Source organism: Hyaena hyaena, unplaced genomic scaffold (assembly GCF_003009895.1).
Source record: "Hyaena hyaena isolate Hyena2069 unplaced genomic scaffold, ASM300989v1 scaffold_234, whole genome shotgun sequence".
Classification (NCBI taxonomy): domain Eukaryota; kingdom Metazoa; phylum Chordata; class Mammalia; order Carnivora; family Hyaenidae; genus Hyaena; species Hyaena hyaena.
In genome coordinates this window covers 613636-640910 of record NW_024080865.1, presented here as the reverse complement: position 1 = coordinate 640910, position 27275 = coordinate 613636, and the positions used below count along the sequence as shown (strand labels likewise).

General features: G+C 43.5%; 1 protein-coding gene and 1 long non-coding RNA gene across 3 annotated transcripts in view; one reads left to right on the top strand and one right to left on the bottom strand.

The window, feature by feature from the left end:
• RYK (receptor like tyrosine kinase) overlaps window positions 1-6588 on the bottom strand; it is a 96641-nt gene extending 90053 nt beyond the window's left edge. For both annotated transcript variants that reach the window (XM_039243885.1, XM_039243886.1), the window contains exon 1: window positions 6144-6588. In XM_039243885.1, the coding sequence (XP_039099816.1) occupies window positions 6144-6372 (229 nt within the window). In that variant the 5' untranslated portion in view covers window positions 6373-6588. The remainder of the gene's footprint in view (window positions 1-6143) is intronic.
• A 74-nt stretch (window positions 6589-6662) lies between these two features.
• LOC120239535 lies at window positions 6663-24562 on the top strand. Its single transcript, XR_005530451.1, has 3 exons — window positions 6663-6995; window positions 7569-7713; window positions 24492-24562. It is a non-coding gene; the product is annotated as an uncharacterized LOC120239535 (long non-coding RNA).
• Window positions 24563-27275: the final 2713 nt, after the last annotated feature.

Sequence of the window (27275 nt, the reverse complement as noted above, 5' to 3'; positions counted from 1 at the left end):
ACTGGAACACTTTCCCTAAACTCTCTAAGGCTCTCTCCTCTTCCCCTTCTAAAGTCAAGAGTAATCACTCCTACAATAACTTATGTCACTCAGCAGTATAATTCTTATCTCAGCATTACAGCCATCAATATAACAGTCTCCCTTACAAAATTCTCAATTCCTCAAGAAAAGGAGTTTAATAATTTTGAATCGCTATTTTCTCCCTCAATATATGGTACTTGGTTGCGCTTCAAAAATTGTTACTGAATGAGGCACCTGCATGGTTCAGTCAGTTAAGCTTGATTAAGCTCAGGTCATGATCTCACAGTTTGTGGGTTCAGCCCCATGTTGGGCTGTGCACTGACAGCTCAGAGCCTGAAGCCTTCTTGGGATTCTGGGTCTCCCTCTCTCTCTGCCCCTCCTCCACTCGTGTGTGCGCTCACTCTCTCTCTCTCAAAAATAAATAAACATTAAAAATTTATTTTTCAATTTTTACTGGACTGATTTGGAGAGCACTGATCTCAACTTGTATTAAACTGATTTTAAGTAAGATGTGAACAATGCTTAACTTCTCCAGAGGATATTTATTTTTAAATAAAAGCAAGTTACCCAAAGTGAATTTCTAATTGGGAAGGCAGAGTCTATTCTTACAAGACCCTTGAGCCTTACAAAGTCCCTATCACTACCACGAATGCTGCCGTAACCAGTTTATACCATACCCCTCACCCCTCAGCATTTTATTCCCAAACCCTTAGCACTGCCCCAGCCACATACCAGTTTCACAAGTCCTGGATTTCCAGGGAACTCAGTACTATTAGAATTATCAATTAGGAAGAGAACATCAGAGGATGCACATACTAGTCAAGACCACGAACATGTGGCAGCAAGCTTTCAGATTCTACTTCTTGGGTATTTTTGGTTAATCACAGCTCCTCCAGAGCTGAAAAAGAGGCAAGATGGATTCTGGATTCAGGCATGACTAGGTCAAGACCTGACCCTCTACTCACTGCCCAAAGAGTCCCAAATCAAAGTCCTCAACAAAAATGGGGAAATGGACGCCTACATGGCAGCCCGTTAAGAAGAGTAAATGAGAGCAATGAAACTAGGCCTGAGGATACAGGGATGCCACCACATGGAGAGTAAAACCTCCTGAGGCTTTTGGAGTCTGTACAGATAGACTTCCATCAGGACTGTATGTCTTACAATCAAGGAAGAAGGTTAGTTACATACATCCTCCAAGCCTGTTTCCTCATCTATAAAATGAAAATAATATATATTTAAAACAGGAATTACCTTGGGCCTGACAAAGGCAAAAGACTGCTACATGTCTGCAGTATCTAAAAAGTGTCAACTATCACTCTTCTAAATATTATTCCCCCCAAAAAAACCCGTTACATATATACAGCTCCTCAATAATCAAAGCCCAAACCCATTATTTACATATTGTGAAATGACCACTCGCCTTTATTCCCATTTCTTCCCAAATTCCCCTGAAATGATACTAATGAAATCACAAAGATATTAAACCACAAAGACAAACAGAAAGGGAAAAAAGACAACAACACAACACAGATTTCAACAAACTTTTTCAAGAGGGGAGTCAGATAAAGAAGTGGTCACTGCTCCTCAGGACCCCTCAGGCACCAAAGGCCAGCATGGGGCTCACCCTTGACAAAGGGGAGCTTCTATAAGGGGTGGGCTCCCAGATCCTACAGGAGACCTTAAGTTTTTTCTGAAGACTCTGAACTACAGAGGCAAGAGAAGTCCAAGGCTATACTTTGAATGACAGCACCCTCCATCCCTCCTCAACCAGATAACCCAAACCCCAACAATCAGTATATTACGAGACACACCAGAGGCAGGCTGCTGGAGGTACTTTCTCTGCAGGTATTAGTCCCAAGGAAGATGTGAAGGTACTAATATGTGGGGTAGACACTTCATAAAAAGTCTACCTGTACTCCAAGGGAAGTCATAAGATCCCCAGCACACATACTCTCTCTCCTGATAAACTTTCCAGCGTCTCACTCTTAATTGCAGACAGCCAAGGACCACCAGATGTTTGTGATGTAAACAAACATAAAAAGAACCCTGAAATGAATAAGCACACTGGAGGAAGCAGAAGAAATATTAAAAACATATTAAACATACAGAAAAACTGAAAAACACATATACACATACCTTGAAAATAATACATCCATAAATAAGAATAAAATAGAAACAGAAAATGAAATTAAATGGAAATGAAACTAGAGAACAAAAAGTTTCTAAAATTTAAAAACACCATCATTAAATTTGTTTAAATAAAAGCTTGTAAGACAAAATTGAGAAGATCCCCCTGCTACTTTCCATGTCCAAATATAAAGATATAAATAAGAGGACATAAGTTAAAAGTATCTGAAGATCAATTCCAGAATATTCAATAATCAAACCAACACGTCTCGAAAAGAAAAAAACAAAAAATAAAGGGTAGGAAATTATCATAGTAGACATTTTCAAAACTGAAAAATATGAGTTTCTAGATCCAAAGGACCTATAAAATAAAATAGATAACGGGTGAACAGATGGACCCACACAAAACCTTACAAAATTTCAGAATGCTAGAGAAAAAGACCCTGAGCTTCAATTAAAAAAACAAAACAAAACAAAAACAAAGAAAAATAAAAGGAATCAGATGGCTCTGGATTTTTCATCAGAGACCCTTAAAGCCAGGGGTACCTGGATGGCTCAGTCGGTCCACTTAGGCTCATGTCATGAGTTCAAGCCCTACATTAGGCTCCACAGTGACAGTGACTGCCTGCTTGGGATTCTCTCTCTCCTTCTCTCTCACTCTGCCCCTCTGCTGCTTGGCCTTGTTCTCTCTCTCTCTCTCAAAATAAATAAACTTAAAAAAAAAAAAAAAAACTTTAAAGCCAGAAACTGTGAAAATGCCATCAAAATTATGGAAAATAATATTTTCAGCCTACTAAATCTAGTTAAATCATCTAGAAAGCATCTATAAATCATCTACAAAGTATCTAGCATTGACACCTTCAGACATGCAAGACCTCAAATAATTTACTTACCATGGAAGCTATTGTGGGCACCCTTTAGCAAAACGAACAAACCAACAAAAAGAAAACAAGTGATCCAGGAAACAGGCTCCAAGGCAGGAGAGAAGGGAACAGAAATCACAGAACAACAATACTACTGTCCAGACTGGAGCAAGAGAATGGAAGGCTCCTGAGCTGGGAGTTTCTAAGAGGAAATGAAGTAGAACTGAGGGATGATTTGTGCTACCTGGAAAAAATATCAGAAGGCATTAAACATGTTTCTAGGAGTGTTTGAGGAACGTAGCCATAGATACATGAAAAACTAATCAAAAACTTGAAGGCAATTATTTGCTGCAGAGAAAACAAAAAAGTACAGGAAAAGAACCCACATAATAATCTGGCATCACTAACTCAGAAGTGAGCAATAAATATATACACAATAATGTAATTTCTGATGGTTGATTTTACTAAAAATTGTTATGTAGCTATATTAAGGGACTGAGACACAGAACAGAGCAAGTGCTCAATTATGAAACTAGGGAGTCAAATCCTTATTCTATATTAATTTCAAAAGGTGAAAGTAAAAAACAGGAAAATAAGTGAACAGAACCAGAACTAGTATGAGACAGTTGCTTCTACTGGAAAATAGGGCCTGGAGGATAAAGAGACCAAAGGCAGAACACTGTGTGTGGTGTTTTATCTTAAACCTTTTAGCACTATTTGATTTTTTAACTGTGCGCATATATTAATTGGCTTAAAATGACACCCTATTCCCATATCAAGGGCAATTACTTCAATTTATAAAGTTGTTACTATCAACTTCACTTACAAGTTTCTTACTTGGAATTCCAAACTTATTGTCTTAGGCTATTATAAAATGATGGTCAGGGCTCTATAGCTCAGGGGTTAGAGCACTGGTCTTGTAAAATGATAGTTTTCCAATTTAGCTTTCAGAGACATTTAACCCATAATGATACAAAAATATGGTACAAACTACTATTTCAAGTAGTCTTAGACACCATTAAGAGTTTCTGTGAGAAACTGCAGTCTGAGAACTCAATATGCCTGGTACAGATCTGAGTTCTCCCCACTTGTTCTTCCGCCCCCAAGAGCAGCCAAGGAATACTTTAAAGGTAGAATGGATAAGGGAGATGGACCTAGATCTGGCCAAGAAGAAGAGTCAAAGAGACTCTGTAACAGGGCAACTCTATGTACATTAGAGAAAATACTACTGGAGGTCACTCTTGCCCCAGAGGTTGGTCAGTGAGACAATCTTCCCTCCCCTTCTTCCCACAGCCCATTCCTGGGCAGAAACTGGATGCTCATCATAGGGGTACAAATATATACACATCATTTCAAGCATTAATTAGCAATGATTTCTTTTCCACCATGTCATAATAAGACCTCTATGTAAACAATATCTTCATTGCATTTAATAAAACTCTGTGACCTATGTCAATACCATGTTTAATTTTTTAATGATTATACATTGTGTGACCTTAAGAAAGTTACTTAAAGCCTCACTTTCCTCAACTCTAAAATGGGAACAATGGTATCTACTTAACTGGGTCATAAGAAAATTAGAGGAAATGATGTATATAAAACATACAGGGGCAGGTAAATGGCAGGCACTCAATCAATGTCAGCCTCTGGTCGTTCCCTGTCCCCCATCCCCACCTGGCTGGCTTCTAACACGTACTCCTATATATAAACAAAGCCACAAATTATATACAGTACATGCTTTTAACAACAGAAAAACCTTAAAAACCATGGATAATGCATTAATTTTTAAAAATAAGTATGTGATATGAGTCGATTTGTAAGTATTCATTATTTTTCCTAAACCTTAGTTTTATGTTCCAAGTACTAACCTAATTTGCAGTTTTAATTCATCTCAACTAAATTTAGCTAATTCAACTAGACTAAAAAGAGGATTAAGAAGGGCAGGACATTACAGAAACACAGCATTCTTCTTTGATTAAAGACTACAAACCCATATATGCAACAATGTGTAAACACTGCTGCAAGCAATACCATTTCAACTTTGAGTCGACCTCAAGAAAGTCTTATAAACTTAAAAAAATAAAGCTTAGAGATAATAGGTGATAAAAAAGAATAATTCCCCCCCCCCCAACACTCTGACACACCACAAACCCGACATTAAATAAAGAGTGGGAGAAAATGTTATTCTGTGCCTCAACACACAAAAGAAAGTCTAACACACAAAGAAATGTCTAGGTATCTGCAACTACCAAAGACTTCCCATTTGGGGCATTTCTACCAGACCTGCCTCTAAAGCTCATTTCTACAATGAGCTCAGCACAAGAACACCATTATTTTTCAAATTAATTCCCTAAACCGACAAAGCTAATTAGGTAGAACAGAACAACCAACTGACCCAAAGCTAAATTCTCCTTTCCCTACAAGGTATTCAAAGTAGGAGAGTGGCTCTGAACAACAGTCCACAGCCCAACACATCTAAGACAAGAACCAAAAAGATAGTGAAGACTAAACAGGTCGGCTACCCAAAGATTCATTCACCTTTTAAAATTATGCTTATCGGTCACAAGAATTGGAGACTGCCACGGAAATGTAGTGCCCTTTCTCCCTTCCCCTCTCCCGCCTCATTTTTTTTTTTAAGTATGATAAGAAGAAAGTTAAGAGCACAGTATTGTGGGCTTTAAAACTACAGCCAAGAATTTGCAGGTTTGGTCGAAATAAAACGTGGACTCGAGGTATCCAAAATCCGGGGTCCCAGAATGACACGCAGAGTAAACGGCCAAAGAAACTTGGTGCGGCAGGGAAGAAAAGTTAGGGCGCTAGGCTGGAGAACAGGGCGAGAAGCTGAAGAGGCTGGCTGTGAGGAGGACGCAACGGGGTGGCTCCCAGGTCTTGCGCGGCGGAGCAGCGAGGGCGTTAGGGGGGTAGGCCGGAAGGCTGACCTGGGGCGGGGGCCGGGCAGGGACCACACCTCCCGGCCAGCATGGCAGGCAAAGGGTAGGACCCGGGGACGACCCCGGGCACTGGGACGCGACCCGCTCGCGGTTCCCGGCTCGCGGACTGGGCCGCAGGCAGCAGGAAGCAACCGGGGTCGGGCCCGACCTGCCCACCCCGGCGCAGGCGGCCCCCACTCACCGATGAGCCGGCGCACCTCGTCCTCGCTCAGGTAGAGGCTCACGCTGGGCCCCGCGGCCGCGGGAGACAGCGCAGGAGGCCGCGGGGCCGGGGCGGCGGCGACGCCGGGCGCGGGTAGCAGCGGCAGCAGCGCGAACAGGAGCAGCAGCGGCGGCGGCGGGGCCCTCAGGCCGCGGGTCCCTGGGAGGCGGCCCCGGCCCGGCGGCCCTGGCCGCGCCGTCCCGCGCATGGCCGCCGCCGCCGCCGCCGCCGCCGCCGCGGAGGAGTGTTGGCCTCCCGCCGCGCTGCCGCCACCCACCCCCGGCTCCGAGCCCCTCACAGCCCCGAGCCGGGGGCGGTCGCCCAGCTCATCGCGCCGCCGGCCCGTGGCAGCCGGACGCCGCTTCAGACCGCCGGAGCGCGCCGCCGCCGCCGCCTCCTCCTCCTCAGCAGCATCGCCCACTGTGGCTGGCCGCGGAGGCGCGCCCGTGCGCGCCGCCGCCGCCCCCGAGAGCGCGCACGCACGCACCGTCCGCTCGGACCTGGCGGCGGCGGGGCAGGGAGCGCCTTGATTTTCTAGTCCTGCTGGGGGCTTGGGGCACTCTAGACACCGTCTAAAGGAGTCCATCCCCATCCTAAGTTGTCACCAGACTGATGTCTGCTTGCCTATTGTCTGTAACACCCTCGGTTCCCCATTCCGCCCTGACGCAAGAGTCCAGGCAGGCAGGCCCGAGCCTCGCCTGCGGCTGAGTGGGCTCCCAGATCCAGGGATATGCTTGAATGCGGCCGTACTGGTTTGCAAAAGAGAAACCTGCTTTTCCTTAGTGAGAAAATGGAGAAAAATGGAAAGCCCTTTTTATCCTACCATTGAAGGTAACAACGTTTCTGTGTCAGTTCCCATGGATAAATACTATATGCATTTATTCTCCAAAAAGATTCTGCTCAGCAAACTTTAATAACCTTATTCTTACACGTTATGAAGCCTTATTTTGCATGATAATTCTGCATCCCAATTATCAACCGTCATCTGGGGTTGTTAACTTGTGGTGCGCGGTAGTGCGTGTCTGTTTCTCTGCGTTTCATCATTTGTTCTAGCGAGTCCCCGTCGCCCAAACAGGTTAAGAACCGCGAATACGCCTTTTCAGAAGGCAGCCGAACCAACCCATGTCGGGGGTGCATTTCTGTGAGCACCTACCATCGCGCTCAAACATGCTCCAAGTGCCCCCTCTCTCGGCTGAGAGTTCCAAGCTTCCCCACCCGGCCGGGTCACCGCGCCCCTGCGGGCAGGTCTGAACCGCGACCCCAGCCAGCTGCTCCAGGAGCTGGCCGGGTTTCAGAGCGCAGTTGCTCCTAGCGCAGTGAGGCCCTGGCAGGCGGCTATTTTTATCCGGGGGGGGAGACTGATGAGGCGGGAAGTCCTGGAACTTTATTTTTCTCGTTCTCTAGGGAGAGCCATGGATTCCATTTAGAGATAAGCCAGCCTGGATTTGTCAAGCTTCAGCCCCCAAGTTGTGCCCGTCATCCTACAGGCCGAGAAGAGGGTGAGAGCTGAAGAAACTTGCTTCACCAGAGAACCATAAAAAACACAAAGGTCAGCAAAAATCCTTAGTTTGGGGCAGCCACTGCCACTTACTAGAGGATCAGGGCTCTGTCGAGAAGAGCTTGAGGCCAGAAATGTGCTGTGTGAACAGGGCTCTCAGTTCAGAAAGGAGGCTTTTTTTTTTTTAAGACAGCATATGGCGTACATTTTGTTTTGTTTTGTTTTTCTTTTTCTTTTATAGTTTATTGTCAAGTTGGTTTCCACATAACACCCAGTGCTCATCCCAACTTGTGCCCTCCTGCATGCCCATCTCCTCTCTTCCCCTCTCCCCCCCCCCCCATCAGCCCTCAGTTTGTTCTTGGTACTTAAGAGTCTCTTATGGTTTGCCTATGCCGTGCATTTTTAAAAATAGTTCACAGTCCCCAAGTGAGGAAGCTCCTATCTTCAAGGCAATCTCCTCATATCAGTGACTTGTCAGGTTGTCTGTGCTGTAGACAGAGCAGGGCTGGCCAGACTCTGGCACGTGTTAATGGTGTAACCTCGGAAACGTTAAACTCCCCAAGCTTCGATTCCCTCATTCATAAAACAGGGGTGATAATGCCAGATTCACAGGGCTTTCACAGGATTTAATTGGAGAAGATGTTGAGTAAAACACTGAGGCCAACACTGGACTGGGTGAGTGTCACACCCATTATCATTGTTATAATGAATCCCTTCCTCGTAATGACCATTTCCTGAATAGTTTAATCACCATTTACCTCCAAACCATTCAAACCAGAGAGCCTCAATAACTTCAGTGCAGCACCATGCCTAGCCCAGAGCTGAGCTCAGTGCATTCCTGCCAGGCATCCTGCTCGGCACTGAGACACAGGGGTAACCGAGGTGCTTCCTTGAGGATGTCTGATAAACACATGTTTATTGTTGCACATTTCCATCAGTGCTGTGAAGAAAAAGTTGGTGGTTCTCAAAGTGTGGTTCCCCAGACCAGGGTACTATCACCTGGCAACTTGTAGGAATGTAAATTCCTTGGCCCCACCCCAGACTAGTAAGTATCAACTTTGGAGGGAAGGAAGATTTAGTATATACATTTCATTGTTTGCTCTAGAGAGTCCCTGTCCCCCAAAAAGCATCCCAGGGCCTCCAGGTGATGCTGACCACTCTGTCAAGAAAACCTCAGCTCTACTACCTCTTTGGACCATGTACTTAACTTGCTGCCTCACTGGCCTCCATGCTTTCTTTCCCCTTACTCGTTTACCCCTTTAAGTCAGTTGTTAACAGGGCAGCCAGAACTATCGTATTATATGCAACCAGATCTTGTTGCTACTTGGCTCTTAGACTGCTAATAGCTCCTTCATTCATCCAGAATGAAAAGCAAAGTCCTTACAAGCTATCAAGGCAGTTCTCACTCCACCTTCTTCCTTCCCCTTCTGATATTGTGTCCTTCTACTCTCCCTCCCCCACCCCACTCACTTAGCTCCAGCCCCAATGGCTTCATTGCTGTGCTTCCAACACAACAGACACAATCCTACCTCAGGGACTTTGCACTGCTCTTCCTATATCTGGAATGCCCTTCCTTCTGATATTCATGTGGCTTCATCTCTTACGTCTTCAAATCTGTACTCAAATGGTAACTTCTAAATAAAATTGTCACCTTCTTAACACTTTAACTCCCCAGAGAACAAACAAATTCCCACACAATGATCCTTCCACAAGCCCCATCCTATCCCTAGAGAAGGAGTCATCCACCTCCCCCCAATCCTCCACCAAGGTGTGGGTAAACTTTTGAAATTCCCCCTTAAGTCTGAGAGTGAAAATGCTGGGAAGCCCTGACCTCAGCCTCCTGAGGTTTCTCTGTGGAGGAAATGAAAGCCGAAATCATCACCCTACTCTACACACTGCCCTCATGCTTGGTTTTGCTTGTCACTGTGGTTGACCTTATCCTCCTAGTCCAGGAGACAAGTTTCTGACAGCCTGGAATATCCTATCATCAGGGCTTGTTTTGCTGTTCCTAAAAAAGGCCAGCCATGGGCTTGAGATCCAGGTAATGGGAGCCCTGGGCCAGTGGAACTGGGCAGTGCTGAGGCGAGGCCTGCCAGATAATGGAAATGACTAGGGTGTTCCATGCGTGGAGTCTGGTGCTCCGCTCAGAGGATAGATGTCTCTGCACACAGAGCCTGGGGAACAACTCCTCACTCTGGCCTTGAGTTCACACAGCTAGGGAAGGGCTCTAGAAAGGGGAGGCTCTAAGTTTTGAAAATGTCCCCTTTATTTGCAAGGAGCAGTTAGATATGCTGTTCTGTATACTATAGAGAAGTTTATTTATTTTTGAGAGAGAGAAGGAAGGACTAGAGAGAGAGGGAGACAGAGGATCCAAAGCAGGTTCAGTGCCATCAACACAGAGCCTGATGTAGGTCTTGACCTCACGAGCCATGAGATCATGGCCTGACCCTAAGTCAGACGCAACCACCTGAACCACCCATGCACCTGGGGCCTAGTTTGGTTTTTAAATGTTCTCTTTCCACAAGTAATATATTAATCCATTGTGTTGTGAAAGATTTGAGCAGCACAAAAGTACACAGGGTAAAATATGAACATCCTTCTTGATATAAACCATCATCTCTGCCCCTGTTCCCGGCTTGGTGTATGTTCTTATATATAAGCCCTTTCTCTCAATATTTGCACACACATACATGTATATGCATATGTATTTAGACACATTTGTGTTTATGTGTGTTTTCAGTTTTATAGAATTGAAATTGTACAAAAGGTAATGGTCACATGATTTGCTATTTTCACTGATCAGAATAAGTTGAGATCTTGAGAATGCTTGCATGACAGAGCATACAGAGGGAATCCAGGGTGTTCTTTTGGTTGGAATGAACCATGACAGATTTCATGGTTCTGATAGACCACACATCCTTGCACATGTATCTTAGTGCATATTGTATATATTTAGAAAGGTAGATTCTTAGAAGTGGAGTTGCTAAATCAAAGGGAGTTACAAATGTTGATATAGATTCTTGAATTGACCTCCTAAAGACTTTACCAATATATATCTCCTCAGCTGGTCCTAGTTCTTTACCTGGTGGGGGTGACCCAAATCTGCTTTCTTAAAGGGTCTGGCCACCACAGTTCTACCTGGATTGAATTTTCATAGTTTGCCATTAACCTTAGTCACAGGGCATGATAAACAAAGAGTCCTCCTAAGAGATCTCATGTACTCCAGACTTACTCTTCCTTACCTGTCTTCTGGTTTTTATTATTTCCATCGGAAAGTTAATTGTAATTCTAAGTGCCACTTTGACACATTGTCTATTCTCTATGGCTGTTTTAAGATTTTTTTAATGGTATTCTGCAGTTTCATTGGAATATATATGAATGTGGATATCTTTCCATTTACTTTGCTTAAAATTTATTGAGAGTCCTGGATCTGGTGTCTTTTAAAAATTCCAAGACATTCTCAGGCAGGTAGATAGGTAGGTAGGTAGGTAGGTAGGTAGGTAGGTAAGTAGGTAGGTGGATAGATAGATAGATAGATAGATAGATAGATAAACAGACAGATATGCGTTTTTTCTGAACCATTTGAGAATAGGTCATGGACATCATACCCACTTTGCTCCAAATACTTCACTGTGCATTTCCTAAGAGCAAGGATTTTTTTCTCTTTCATAACCACAGTGCAATTTTCAAAATACAAACATTTTGCATTGATATAATACTATTTTCTAATCCACAGTCCCATATTCAAATTTCATCAGTTGTCTCAATTAAAGTATTTTATAACTACTTTTTCCTGATCCAGTATCCAGTCCAGAAACACACTTTGCATTTTTTTGTCATGTCTTTTTCCGTCTCTTTTAAAAGTTCCTCAACCTTTCTTTTGCCTGAAGTTCTTGACCTTTACCAGTTATTTTGTAAAATGTCCCTCAGTTGGTGTTGCCTGATATTTCCTCATGATTAGATTCAGGTTATGCAATTTTGACAGGAATATCACTGAAATGATGTATTCTCAGTAGATTATATCAGAAGGCACATGATGTCATTCTGGCCCATTACTTTGACCACTTGGTTAATGTGTTGTCTGATATATTTCCTTGCTGTAAAGTTACTATTTTTCCCTTTGTGATTAATAAGAAATTTGAAAGGAAGATACTTTGAAATGATGTGAATTTCTGGTTCCTACTCAAACTTTTATCCACGAGTTTGATTACCCACTGATGATTTTCTAACTACTCTTCCTTTCATATTTAGTTGGATTCAACCATAAGGAGACTTTTCCCTTTTCTCCTATCTACTTTTTTCATTTATTTATATCTGTATAGATTCACTAATTCTTATTTTATTCAGTGGGGTATAATCTTTTACTATCAATATATATGTTCACCCTCAAAATGTATTTGGGGGTATTTGAGATTTGGCCAGTGGGAGCTTCTTCTGCTGGTTCCTGTGTTCTTTTGATGGGTCTCTAGCACTCATTGAGCATTTTCTTTATGAAACAACAATAGTTGTATCTCCTCTTGTACATTTCTGTTGCAGCCTACAATCAGCCCTTTTTCTTAGGAACCCCAGTCCCTTTTAGTGGAGAATAGTATTTAGAAGCTGAGATTTGGGAACTAGATGTGTTTATCACTACTGTGATATAATTGACTCTAGGACCTCTCAGAAGACGAAGTAAGGAAATAATGTATTTGTGTATGTATATGTCTGTGTACTTATATGTGTGCAAACACACATACGTCTGTAAAATCTATGAATTTAGATAAATACCTCTGATTCCAATCCCACACCATTCCTTCCTCATTACCTATTTGTAAATCCATTCTCCGACAGCAAGAAACCTAACTTCCATTATCTTGAATGCATCTGCTTATTTGCTCAATCTTTCCATTGTTAAGCAAGTTCTTGGCCCTGCTTGCTGAAAGCTCAGACCCAGACGCACCAATCTCCACCCTAACTCCCTATTTTCAGGCATGTCAGCCAAAACTCTGCCTCCATGCAAGGTAAAATGCAGCGGGGTTGAGGACAGAATAGGAGGGGGTCTAGAGCAGCACAGAACAGTCCAGATATTGAGAAGATGTGTTAGACACCTCTAATCTCTACCTGACAGCCCCACTCCACCACAGTCTGATTCTCTCCAGCCACCCACTGAAGGAATGAGCTAGAATCTCTCTACCTCCAAGGCTTTCCTCAACTTTCTTTCCCTTCTAGAGGCCTTGCAAACCTCTAATTCCAGTCTGTTTTTTCTGCAGAGGAGTTAAGCTATCTCTTTGTTTTATATTCTCAACTGTTCACCTTCTGCATCCACTCAGGTGTTTTACCAAATAGAGAGCTCTGTGCTCAGGAGGAATGCATGCTTTTGGGGAAGATGCAGCTGCAGTATGTTATGATTTTAAATATTAGCTTTCCTCCCTCTATGCTACAATTATAATTATGACTGAAATATGCCTAGGAGAGATGTGACAGTCCAGACATGTGTGTTAGATGTATCATTCTGGTGAAGAATTAAAGGATCGATTGGAGGAAAAATGGTAAGACCAGAGGCTGGGGATCCAGGCAGCATGACTTTTCAATATCTAAGTGAGAGAAGAATGAGACTGAACAGGAAGGGCAGGGCAGTGAGGATGGGAACAGGGAAACTACTATGAGAGATATTTATGGGATAGAATCAGTAGGCTTGATGATAGATTGCATATGGTTGGCTGAGGGCAGGGAGGTAGAGGTGTGGGTGGGGAGGGAGGGGACTGGAATGGATCCCAAGTGTTTGGACTGGGAAAAGGTAGAAGTGGTGCCTAACCCTCCTCACCGTCCTCCTTCTCCTTCTGCTACTGCTAATGATGGGGCCATTTGTTGAGCATGGACAGTGCATCAGAAACTCTGATGAATGCTTGACATACGTCATCAGACATAATGAGACCATTTAATCCTATAGTGATTGTATTATCATCCAGTTTCCCAGATAAGGATGCAGTAACTTCTCCAAGATTTCACAGATAGCAAAAGGCACTTTGTGCAACTTTAGATTCTGAAATAGTGATTTTAGCTTGGGGCACACCGAGTTTGAGGTTCCTGTGAAATGTCCTGGCAGAAATGTCCTGCCAGCAGATGAAAATGTAGGTCTGAGCTCAGCAGAAAACCTGAAGTAGATGTACAGCTATTCCACACAGAGGTGGCAAGAGACACCAGGTGGTTAGCCTGGGAGGAATGGGGGAAGCTTATGGAGAAGGAGGGGAAAAGAGGGCTGAGATGTAATGCTGGGCACATCAACATAAAGGACAGGAGAGGAAGAGAAACTCCAGAAGAGAAGTGAGTGAGGAGAACCCAGAAAGTGCAGTCCAAGGAAAGTGGTGCATCAGGAAAGCGGTGGCCTGGCATGCTAAATACTGCTGAGTAAGCCAAGCACTGAGGCAGGCCCAACACATCTGTCCACCAAGGTCGCATCACTGAGGGAGAGCGGCAGGCAGAAGGCTGAGTGCACAGGTGAAAGCACTAAGGAGAAGCAAGGACGTGGAGATAATGAGCACCAATGCCTTCGAGAAACCTGGTGGAAGAGTAAGGGGAGAGAACACAATATCTAAATGGGGATTACAGAGAATTTTTTTAAGGTGGAAAAATATAAGTTGTTTCTAAGCTGAAAGGAATGTGCCAAAACAAGGGGGAGAGGTCAAAGATGCAAAGACTAGGAGGAGGTAAGTCTGAAAGAGGCAGGAAGGGTTGGTTCTGAAAGCCATGGGGGGGGGGGGGGGCGGACCTCTGGCAGCTTCAGAAGCAGAGCCTGCTACAGTGCTGGCCCTGAGTGGGGAAGAGGGGGTCCAGGTGGGTTCCGACACGGATACCTTCATGGGGTAGACAAATAGCAGAAGGAAGCTAAGAAAACCCACATTTGGTTGCTTCCATTTTCTTTTTTAAATCTGAAGGAGAGTCATTTCTGGATTAGAGCACAGAGGAATAGTATAGACTTGGAGGTTTGTTTAAAGGGTTGAATGTATGCAGTTGCTGGCGAGGTGGATGGAAGATGGTATTGACCAGGGATCTTTAAGTTCTTCTGGGCATTGTTGAGAGTAAGACTGAAACTGAGTAGTGAAGGGTGTGAGGTCATACTGATCTGTGTAGTGAGCAGTCTGTTTGCAAGAGGAAAGAGGATGGCCTGTGGAATAATTCACATTTGGATGCAGATCTAGAGCAGTGGAAGGAAAAAGGAACAAGGTTGTAGAGGACGTCTAAAGTACTACATCATGGCATCTATCTTGTATGGTTCCCAAGTGAAACCAGAAAGGGCTAAAGTAGAATGAGGCACTTCTGCTTAAAGATGTCAGACTGAATGCCATTTTTATCTCTTCAGTCTCCCATGCCCTACTAACATGGCAGGCGAGGGATTTTTTTCTTACGGGTATAAACCCAAAGAACAAAAGGGAAATGGCAGTAGAGACAACAATAACTATATTTTGAAAGCTGAAAGCAGATGATCAGTGGCAATTGACTAAAACCAAAGTTAGGAATTGAGGCACTAGGTTAGCCCTGAATGGGAGAATGCAGGATGGGCTAAGAACTGGAGGACTGACTGAGAAGCATTTAGATCCTGGGGTATATTCTCCCCAATCTGAGCACAAAAGTTTATGATCTGGAAAGGCTAAAATGGAGGTCTCTGGACTGGAAGACATCAGGTACTGATGAGAGCTGAGACACCATACTAAAAATAGGAAGATAAAGTCAAAGTCTATATACTGATCAGAGTCTGTTCTCTAGTTGCCTTCCTGCATTCAACTCCCAGGATGCTGGGAACCAGGTAGGAGATTGGAGATTTTTCTCAGGGAATCTGAGCAGTCCAGAAGAAACTATCAAAAGATACTGATATTTGGTACTCCCTCCACCTTTATTACTCTAAGTCAAGGTCACCAGGCAACAATCGTGTTTTTAAACTGCACTCCTAAATAGGAAAGACAAAGCAAGGCCACTAGACATTTGAGGCAGCTCTTCAACATGAAAGGCAAAGACCAAAATAAACGGGGGGGGGGGGGGGGGGGGGGGGGGCGGGGAAGGAATCTGTATCAATAGAGACAATGCCAAGAATGAAGAAAATATTTTAAATATAATAATAATATTCCCAGGGAAATTAACGATAACATAGAAACTATGAAATAAGAATAGGTTGGTTTAAAAAAAATCAAAACACGAAGAGCACTGTAAAAATAAACTATGACAATAAAAAGTTTATAAGCCAATATAAAAGTTGAAATAAAAAGCCAAAGAAATGCCCCAGAAAGTAGAACAAATATATAGATGTAGAAGATAAGACAGAGGAGATGAGAGTATAAATAAGAGATGACAGCTGTGCTATAGGCTAAGAGCGCTTCAGTCCAGAGGGTTAGGTAGAAGGGTCTGAGAGCAAAGTCCCCAAGGAGAGGCCAGGAATTTAGAAGTACACAGAGGAAAAGGCCATTTATTAGCTCCAGGAAAAACAAAAAGTTGTTTGAGAAAGGAAAGGCAATTAATTAAACTGTTCCATAGGACTCATTGGTGACTAGCATTTATAATTTCAAAGCAAAGTAAATCCTAAGTATTGGTGAAGGGAGGGTAAATTAAATATATGTGGGAGTCTAACGGAGTAATAGCTTCATCTCCCTCTTTGGAAATCCGTAAATAATGCCTATAAGTCAAGAAGTAGCAATGTGATCCCAATTTTAGCAATATAGAGGTAAATATCAGAAGAGCCAACTAAGGGACTAAGGTGAGAATGGAATGGAGGGGTGGGGAGAGAGCCCAGAAGACTCCTACTTTTCTAAAATTCTAGAGAATTATATTGACTTTTAAAATTATGTGTGTAACTTGGGTAAAAATTAAAAGAGTGGAATGGAGCCATTGGGAGTATGATGAAGGGGCTTCTGCCCACTCCATAGGTGGAGCAGCCTGGTAGACCTCTTTGCAACTACCTTAACTTAGTAAAAACCCATGTCACTCAAAAGACAGGATACAACATGAAGTACTAATTTGTGGCAGACTGATAGCTGAGATATCAAATAGCGTGTTCACTCCTCTGAGCCACTGCAGAAAAAACCTGCTAACGGGAATGGCAGACTCCCTAGCTTATCATTTCAAAGAACTTCTGGTCTCTGATGGGAGACAAAACAGTCTGGAAGGTATGCACAAACTCAAAGAACTGCTTTCTAGTGTGTGTGTGTGTGTGTGTGTGTGTGTGTGTGTGTGTTTCCACACAAACATAACTCCCTTCCATATATATATATATATATATGTATTTTTTAATATTTATTTTTGAGAGGAGGAATGTGAGAGGGGAAGAGACAGAGGGAGGGAAACAGAGGACCCAAACAAAGAAGGTTCCATGCTGACATCAGTGAGGATCTGAAGTAGACTCTGTGCTCACAGCAGTGAGCCTGACATAGGGCACAAACTCAGAAACCCTGAGATCACAACCTGAGCTGAAGTCGGATGCTTAACAAACTGAGCCACCCAGGTGCCCCCCTTCCACCTACATAAAAGGAGATTTGTGCTGTGGAGAACAGAGATGGAGGGGCAGAACTAGAGAGGAAGAACCAGAGTAGTAAGTGGTGGGACGTTCCTCTCAGCATGAGTTCCCAGGAGAGGAGAAAGGCAGAGGGAAGAAGGGTCACTGCCCTTGAGGGTAAAGGGATGTAACAGAAAGGAAGACTTATGGGTTAAGTTTCCCAGCTGCAGTTGTTCAAATAGGTCTTGTGCCTTCTGGTAAGAAGAAGCAAGAGGGATAGTGGCATAGTCCACGTGGACATGAGTGGGCCCCAGTTTTTTACAAAACCATGTATGGCTTGGAAAGCTTCTATGAGCTTGTAGTGAGCCACAAGTTAGCTCAGAGTGTGAGAAAAGCTAGCCTGGCAGGGTGTGGGGAGTGAACTCCACTTGTCCCAGGAGGTAAGAGAAACAGGTCTAATCTATGGGATGGAACTGAATGTGCTACTGACCAGAGCTGCCATCTCTGTCAGCGTTGTCATCTCAGAGAGCATCACAACTACATGATGTCATTGTTGACAAAAGCATGGGTCCCAGAAGCATAGGAGACCAAAAAAGGGACCCAGTTGTTCCTCTGCATGGTGACTGGGCTGATTAGTAAAGTTCTCAGATTATGCTGGGCCAGGGAGGAATGCAGAGGAAATTGAAATGGAGCTCTGAGCTCCAATGTGAAGTTAAAATTGAGCTCCGAGCTCCAATGTAATCATCCAAAATGCGGCCAAGAAATCTTAGGGTGAGACTGCATACACGACGATCAGATTGTCTTCCGGAGGCCTAGGACTCAGGCCAGGTCAAAAATTTACTGAGTTTCCAATTTGCCCACTTGAGTTTTGTTCACAGCCATAACTGACTATTATTTCTGCTACACCTGTTAGTATCTTTTGATGTGAGAAGCCACAGAAGCCTGAAAATCTAGTTGTTCTAATAATTGAAGAGCTATTGTTCATTGAATGCAATGCTAAGGGCCAAGTGCTTTATACCCAGAACATCATTAAATCCTCATATAGCCAGGGATATAGCCCCATTACAATCTCCATTTTACAGGTGAAGGAGCTGGGATTTAAAAAGATAAATTAACCTGAACCTACTATCAAAGTAGGTTGTAAATGGCAGAGCCAGAATTCAGACTCAGTCTGGACTGATTCTAAACTCAGTCTGGACTGATTCCAAAACCTGTGCTGACATTGAAGAATAACATGTTTAGACTGCACTCAGCCACAGAGCCTGGTTTTCTAGAAAGGAGATAGTGTCTGCTTATCAGTGAGTGAGCACACACATTCACTTTCTGGGGGTCTGTTAGCACTCCAGAGAGGTGGTGTTAGAGCAGAAAGGTATGGGTGCTGGTGTAGGATGACTGCCAGCTGAAAGCCCTGATGTGCAGTTAGGTACTCTAACCTGGTACCTGTCTCAGAGGCAAGTATGGAGTAAGAACCCTGAAGGTCTTCAAGCTCAAGGCATGCTTTTTCTGCAGTGATTTTGAAACATATTCTTAAATTTGGAATATGTTCAATAAATGTCTGTTAAGTGAGGTATTCAGTTCAAGTTCTTTAAACCTGTGCCAAAGAGCCATCAACTTAGATCACAAAAGATCATAACAGTGAACGCTCTCTGTTCTGGCAAGCTTCATCAAGCCCTGTGCATTTGTTATTAAACGCTTCCACATCTGTCCTTTCTTTCTCAGGTCCCCACACTGCCTTTTGCCTTTTTCACATCCAACCTAAGCCAGTGCAGTAGCTTCAAGCCATCCAGGTGTGGCTTGAACACTACTCTGGGTCAGGCAGCAGGCTCAGTGCTGGGGACCAGAGATAAAGAAAACGAGGTTCCTGCCCTCAAGAAGCTCCTGGACTCAGAGGAGGATGAGCATCTGTGGCACAGGCTGCTACCACCCACCCCGAATCCCCTTCTTCCTAATGACAGAACTACTATTCCATATGGCTGCCCAGCTGCACCATACTTCCCCAGCCCCACTTGGGCTTAGGGGAGGTCATGTGACCAAGTTCCTGACAAAGTACTTGACACTTCCAGATTGGGAACATCAGGCCTGCCTCCTCTACCTCTCTTCCCTCTCCCAACTGGCTGAAACCAGAATCTGCTAGTGACCAAGTTTCTACCATGCAAGTTAGTGACTTAGGTGAGAACAGAGCAATGACTTTGAAGGACCCATGTCCTTGAATGACCATGAGGGACAGACCTTCCCTGAAAACTGTTACATGAGAAAGAAAAAGAAATACCCACATGATTTAAGCCACTGTATTTTGGGAACTCTTTGTTACAGATATTACCTTTAGCCTAATCATAACAGGAGTATTAAAAAATAAATATAATCCAAAGAATTCCTGGTGCTCTGACAAGAGTAGAAAAATCAGTTCAGGTAAGACAGAAGGTAGGAAAATGGGAGACAGCAAAGGAGGCTTCTGGGAGAGAGTACCCTTGCCCTGAATCTTGAAAAGTGAGTGTTTTCAGCAAATCTACTCTCATTTCCCATTTATCCTTCTTTCTTCTGATTTGCCATTTTTGTCCACATTACTTCTTTTAGATACTTTAATTCTCTCTTATCTGTACTCTCCCCCTGTTAAAAGCCTACCCAGATTCAAGACTCAAGTTAAATCTCATTTTTTTCCAGGGAAGTCTTCCTTGGTCAGTTCCCCACAAGTAATATCTTCCTCTTCCAAAATCCTGTGGTACTTATCTTTATATCTTCTCTACCGATATCTGACACTCTTCGGTAGCCTCTCCAGGATTTGTCACACTGCCTAGACTTGCTCTGGGTTCTCCAAAGGTATAGGTATACCCTAAATGTCTATTGCTTTATAACTAACCTACCTCTAAACTTAGTGGATTAAAATAACTATTTTTATTGCTCTCATTGCTCTAAGAGTTGGCTGGTCTTGGTTAAATGATTCTCACTGATGGCCTTGAATCCTGTTGCATTCAGATAACAGCTGGGGTCAGAGGCAGCAGAAGGCCTGACTTAGGCTAGATGTTCAAGATGGCTCACTCCTATGGCTTGTAGCTGGTGCTACCTGTGAACTCAGCAGGTCCTATTAACCAGAGAGGCTACTTTTGGCTTCTCCATGAGACATGGGCTTACATAATGACAGCTGGATTCCAAGAGGATCATCAATCAAAAACCTTGTGACTTAGCCACAAAAGATCCAGAATATCACTCTCATCACATTCTATTAGTCAAGCAAGTCACTAAGGCCGGCCCAAGCAGAGGAAATAGACTCTGCATCTTGATGTGAGAAGCAGTAGGTGCATTCAAGAGATAAGGAATTAATGACAGTCATCTCTGGAGACTATCTTACCAAATCATGTAAACATGGAACCTGGAGTGATGGTCACTCCCAGATCCAAACAAGTTCCCATCCTGCATTTCCTCATCTGTAAACCAGAGCCGCAGGGAGACAGTGCTTCTCCTTCTCCCTGAGTCAACCACTAGAATTCATTGTTAGTCTGGCATTAACCTGGGATGGGTGAGTCTTTCAAATACCAAGATGTCCACCGAAATCTGGACGGCTAAGTGTTTGTGAGCCAAGAGGTTTCCCGGAGATGATGAAAGAGGTCATGGAGAGACAGTGTCTCTGGATTAGAATAGAGTGTTTGCTTATTTGTGTTTTTTCTCAAAGTCACTTACCACCCATCCTGCCCAACCACCCCTAATATGGGGGTAAAGGACAAAGATTGCAGCAGAGCTAAAATTGAGAAAGGGTTGCACGATGTTTACCTTGGAGAAAGACTTTAGCTAAGCCCTTAGCCATCCACTTGAGTTGAGTTTAGGGCCCAGCACAACCGCTTTCCTTTATAGCCTCCAGCTACAGGAAGAGGAGACCATTCCCTCATAAGCTACCACCAGCCACACTAGCCTTTGAACTTTGAGGTAGACAAATAATGGCTTCCCAAAAGTATCCGTGTCCTTAATCCCCAGTAATTCTGAATATGTTATGATATATGGCAAAGGGGAAATAAATTTGCAGAGAGAAGCTGCTTATCAGTTGACTTTAAGAGAGGGAGAGTAGGGGTACCTGGGTGGCTTAGTTGGTTAAGCGTCCGACTTTCGCTTGGGTCATGATCTCGCAGTTCGTGGGTTTGAGCCCCGCGTCGGGCTCTGTGCTGACTGCCAGCTCAGAGCCTGGAGCCTGTTTCAGAGTCTGTGTCTCCCTCTCTCTCTGACCCTCCCCTGCTCACGCTGTCTCTCTCTCTCTCTCTCTCCTAGAAATAAATAGAAATATTTAAAAAAAAAAAAAAAAAAAAAAGAGAGAGAGAGAGAGGGAGAATATTCTGGATGGTCAGGGCAGGGCTCGTGTATTTAAAAGGGTCCTTAAATGTGAAAGAGGGAGAGAGCAGAACAGCCAGAGCCATATAAGGAGATACAGCAATGAAAGCAGAGGTTGGAGTGATGTGCTCACTGGCTCTGAAGATGGCAGTGGGCCAGGACCAAGGAATGTGACAACCTCTAGAAGCTAGAAACGGCAAAAACCAGATTCTCCTCTAGAGCCTCTAGAAAGCTACACAGCCTTGCTGACGCTCTGAGACCCAGCTGGGGCTTAAGAAATACAAAAGTGAAGATAGTAAATTTGCATTGTCATAAGCCACAAAGTTGGTGGTAAGTTGTTATAGCAACAGTAGAAAACTAATACAAACTCAAAGGGCCTCAATGATTAAAATGTGAATCGTGGAGGACAGTAGGCACATATACCTCTTTTGACTGATAATATTTAAGAGCAGCAAATCTCTGGTCAGGACCAGTCAGGACTGCTGAGGTGAGGTGTTCAGAGGAAGATGGCAGAAGCTGATAGCAGGCCTTCCTGAGAAAGTGAGGAAGAGAGAGCAGTGAGGAGCCAGTGGCCAGAGGAGGCCATGTTATGAAAGAGACCACTTCTCTTCCCAAGAGTTGGAACTGGGAGAGTTTGCTGTGTTGGGTGGCATAATTTTCCCTTCACTGCCCCTTTTGGAAGAACATTCAGTAAAAGCTGTCTCACCCTACAAGCTTTTGGAGATAGATTTGTCTGTGTTCTAGATGTACCTCTGAGTGAAGCGTGGTCACAGAGCAGCTGAAGTTGCTAATTAAATGAATGTTGCATTCCCTTCTCTAAAGTACAGAAACTTATGCCAGTCTGAGTAGTCCTTGCCCAAAGTCTGAGAAGGAAAATTTTAAAGAGCTATGGGGGCATAACAAGCAGGAGCCAGAGAGGTGGTCATATTTTAAAGTTCAGTTTGCTTGAAATGGGGAGCACACTTCTCTGTAATCTTTCACTATCAAGAAGAACATACTATGTAGAGTCTTGGGTTTAGAATTCAAAACTCAAAGTAAGCTCCTTTACCTTTCAGAGGAGGCAGTTTCTCCCTCTGCGGTTAGTTAAAAATAAATGGGTAAGATGGGATTCTTTCTCTCTCTTTCTCTCTCTACCCCTCTCTGCTCATGCTCGCTCTCACTCTCTTTCTCTCTCTCAAAATAAATAAATAAACAAAAAAATGGATAAGAGAGATGAGGTCTGTGGCTTTTTAAACAGATGTTTATTGTGTTCCCCTCTCTCCACCTGTCTTCACTGGAAAACAGGAATGGGGCGGGGGGGGCAGGTAGAGAAGAGATGCCACCCCTACTGTTTCTGGTGGTGAGGGAAGCAGCCCCCCATGGGTGATTGCAGCTTTCAGGGACAGTTCTGACTTTACCCTTGTGAGAAAGTGAGGTGAAAATGGTATACTGCTCGTAAATTCTGAGCTGGAAAGTATTGCTAGGGCTGCTCCATCTCAAGGCTGCTCTAAGGGTTTGTCCACTCAGGGCTCTCACTATGGGGGTGATGGTAGCAGATCCCCAGCATCAGCAGACAGATGCTCTGCCCAGGGCTGGTGCTCAATTTCCCTCATCCCTCACTTACCTGTCCTCTAGATCTCTGACTTAAGAAATGATTCTTGGGGCACCCAGGTGGCTCAGTTGGTTGAGTATCTGACTCTTGATTTTGGCTCAGGTCATGATTCTGGGGTCATGGGATCAAGCCATGTGTTGGGCTCCATGTTGAACAGGGAGCCTGCTTAAGATTCTCTCTCTCCCTCCATCCCTCTCTCCCACTCTCATTCTCAAGGAAGGAAGGAAGGAAGGAAGGAAGGATGGATGGATTCTTGGCTTAAAAAACTCAGCCCCTTATTTAGACTAGACATCTTTTGCTAATGTCCTCCTCTGCCATTGCCATAGCTGGTTAAAAGATAATATATAAAAAAATATGTGCAAAATGTCAAACAAATTACTTCCTTTTTATAGTCCTGTCACAAAGTAATCCATTCTCATGAAATCAATCTCCACAGCTTCCGGAAACAGAGCTGTACTCAATACAAAATACTTAATACAAAATAGGTAGATAGTAGAGCTGAGGGTTGTGGATTGTGCCCAACTTGATTCTTTCAAGCCTCTCTAGTCTCCATCCTTCAAGAATTGCTCAGGTGTACTATCAGATTCACTGTCTTCATTCCCTTGCCTCTCAGACTCATTTGCCAATTCATTCCAACCTGGCTTTGGTCTCCCTGCTCAATGGAAACTGTCCTTGTCCTGGTTGCGTGTTACCACACCCAATGGTTAGTTCTCTTTTCTCAGTTTACTTCCCTTCTAGCAGCCTCCCACACCATTCTTCCTTAGGAGATGCTTTGTTTTCTTCCTACCTCATTGATGGCTACTTCTCAGGCTCATTTGCTGGCTCCATCTTCTTACCTGACCTTTAAGTGTTGGTGGCCCCAGATCTCAGATCTGTTCCCACTCCAGTTTTCTTTTTACAGTTTCCATACATGATCTCATCCAGATTTGTATCTCTTGCTCATCTCTTTCCACCTGAGGTCCAGATTTGTCTTTGTGAGTACCTTTTTCAGCTCTGTTTGTGTCTTTAATATGCATCTCACACTCAATATTGTTCAAAGTCAGACTTTGTTTCCCTTGAATGCTCTTCCTCCCCAGCATCGCTCACTTCAGTTAAATGGCCCCTTGTTCACCATTACTGAAGCTGAATCTGATCTATATTTCACTCTGTACCTCTTTCAAAGCTTGAAAACGTGTCCTGAGTTCCCTCTACTCTCCAGTTTCAGCAAATTGTTGGAAAGCTCCGTGATTCCCCACCCCAACTCAACCATTTACCACTATCCACATGCTCATACACACACACACACACACACACACACACACACACACACATTCTCCCAATCTCTCTCTTCCTCACTCTTTAGTGATTCTCTACCACACTTGCCTTTATAGTGTTCATCTCATTCTGTTATTGCATTGCTTTGTTCTTGACTGCTGTCTTGACTTTCTGTCTTGACTGCTTTGTTCACATTCTGTCTTCTTCGAGGTCAGGACTAGTATGAATTAAGTGAGGCACTTGTCTTGGACCCAAAACTTAAGGAAAACTCCATAATCAAGTAAGTAATTTTTTTTAAAGTTTTAAAGAGAAGTCTGCTACTTCTTTTATTTTAATTTTTTATAAAGTTTTTTTTTTTTATTTTTGAGACAGAGAGAGACAGAGCACGAGCAGGGGAGGGGCAGAGAGAGAGGGAGACACAGAATCTGAAACAGGCTCCAGGCTCTGAGCTGTCAGCACAGAGCCCAATGTGGGGCTCGAACCTATGAACCGGGAGATCGTGACCTGAGCCGAAGTGAGATGCTTAACTGACTGAGCCACCCAGGCGCCCCTAGGATAAGTAGTATTTTAATGCAATATTTCAGAAAGTCAAAATGCAAAAAATTCATGATGAGTAAAGCAAATTCCAGCATTACATAGTTTATAATTCCTTAATATCCTTTTGTATCTAGTTCACGTTCCCTTTTCCTTGATTGTCTCACAATGTCTTTTACAGATGGCTTGTTTGAATTGATTTCCAAATAGGGTTCATGTGATGGTTAATGTTGTATATCAACTTGACTGAGTTAGGGGATGCCCAGATGGCTGGTACACATTATTTTTGGCTGCGTCTGTGAAGTTGTCTCCAGAAGACATAAGCATTTAAACCAGTAGACTGAATAAGAAGGTCACCTTCACCAACTCAGGGTGGGCATCATCCAATCCATTGAGGACCTGCAGAGAACAAAAAGAGGAGGGGCAAATTTTCTCTCTCTGCTTAACCTGAGACATCTATCTTCTCCTGCCCTCAGACAGTGTGGCTTGTGGCTCTAGGGCATTCAGACTTAGACTGCAACTTAAACCACTGGCCCCTCCCAGTTCTCAGGCTTTTGGACTCAGACTGCATTACATCACCAGTTTTCCTGGGTCTCCAAATGTCAGGCACAAATCATGGGACTTGTCAGTCTCTATAACTATGTGAGCCAATGCCTATAATAATGCTTGTCTTATATATGTCCTCTTGGTTCTGTTTCTCTGGAGAATGCTGACTAATAGAGTCCACATGTCTGTGGGGTTGATATATCTCCTAATTTTATTTTTTCACTCCTTCAAATCATTTGTGTTTTGAAGAAATCAAGTCACCTATATGTAGAGTTTCCTACATATCCTCTGCATTTCCTGCAAACTTGTAGTTGAGACTTGAGTCCAAATTCAGGTCTTTTTCTTTTCCTTTTTTTTTGTTTGTTTGCTTTAGCAGTAATACTGTATAGATAATGATGGAGATTTCTAATTGCATCACATCAAAAGACATGTAATATCTCTTTGCCTCTCTTTTTGTGATGTTAAGATTAATCAGCAGATGGAAACACCTGCGTAGCTCAGTCAGTGGAGCATGTGACTCTTGATCTCAGTTGTAAATTCAAGCCCCACATTAGGTGTAAAGAATACTTAAAAATCTTAAAAAAAAAGTTGATCAGTGGATGAAATGATGTGGTGTGTGGGATTTACTTCGAAGTACCCAGTATGGTGATGGAGTAAGGGGACTTGGTTGGTGTTATGGATGAAACAAGATTGGCCATGAGCTGGTTATTGTTGCCTGAGCGATGGGCATATGGAATTCAGCCTATTATTCTCTATACTTTTTTTTTTTTAATTTATTTCTAAGAGAGCGAGAGAGAGACCGCGTGAGCAGGGGAGGGTCAGAGAGAGAGGGAGTCACAGACTCTGAAACAGGCTCTAGGCTCTGAGCTGGCAGTCAGCACAGAGCCCGACGCGGGGCTCAAACCCACGAACCGCGAGATCATGACCTAAGTGAAAGTCAGACGCTTAACGGACTAAGCCACCCAGATGCCCCTCTCTATACTTTTGTATGTCTAAAATTGTACATAATAAAAAAATTTTTTAAAGAAAAAGTTAATAAAGTTGTTTTTAAAAATTTGATTACTTAATTCAGATATTATCAGCCTGCAGAACCATCGGTTATAAAGTTCTTCCTTAGCCTTGCACTTTATGGTTTTACCAGTCATTGTTGAGCATTGCTCACAATCCAATTATTTCATTAGTCAGTACAAATCTGTGATATTCTAATTCTATCATCTCTTGTATTAGCTATCAGTTTCTGCATAACAAATTACTCCAAACTTTAGTAGCTTAAAACAATGAACATTTATTATCTCATAGCTTCTGTGGATCAGGAATCTGGGAATGGCTTAGCTGGGTGATTCTGATTCAGAGTCTCTCATGGCACTGCAGTCAGGCTGCTAACTGAGGCTCCAGTCATTTGGGGCTAGAGGATCTACCTCCAAGTTCATTACAGGCTTTTAACTGGATAACTCGTTTTCTCACCTAATAAAGTTCTCCATAGACTACTCAAATGTCTCAAAATATGATGGTTGCCCCAGAATGAGTAATGAGAGAGAGAGAAAGAGAAAGAGAAAAAGAGAGGAGAGAGAAGAGAATATGAGAACAGGATGGAAGTCAAAGTCTTTCACAGTCTAACCACAGAAATGACATACCATCATTTCTGTGTGCTGTTGGTCAAACAGGTCAGTCCTGGCACAACGTGGGAGAGGACTCCACAGGGTCTGAATACCAGAAGGAGGGATCATTGAGGGCCATCTTTTTTTTTTTTTTTTTTAATGTTTATTTATTTCTAGGAGACAGAGAGACAGCGTGAGCAGGGGAGGGTCAGAGAGAGAGGGAGTCACAGACTGAAACAGGCTCCAGGCTCTGAGCTGGCAGTCAGCACAGAGCCCGACGCGGGGCTCGAACCCATGAACCGCGAGATCATGACCT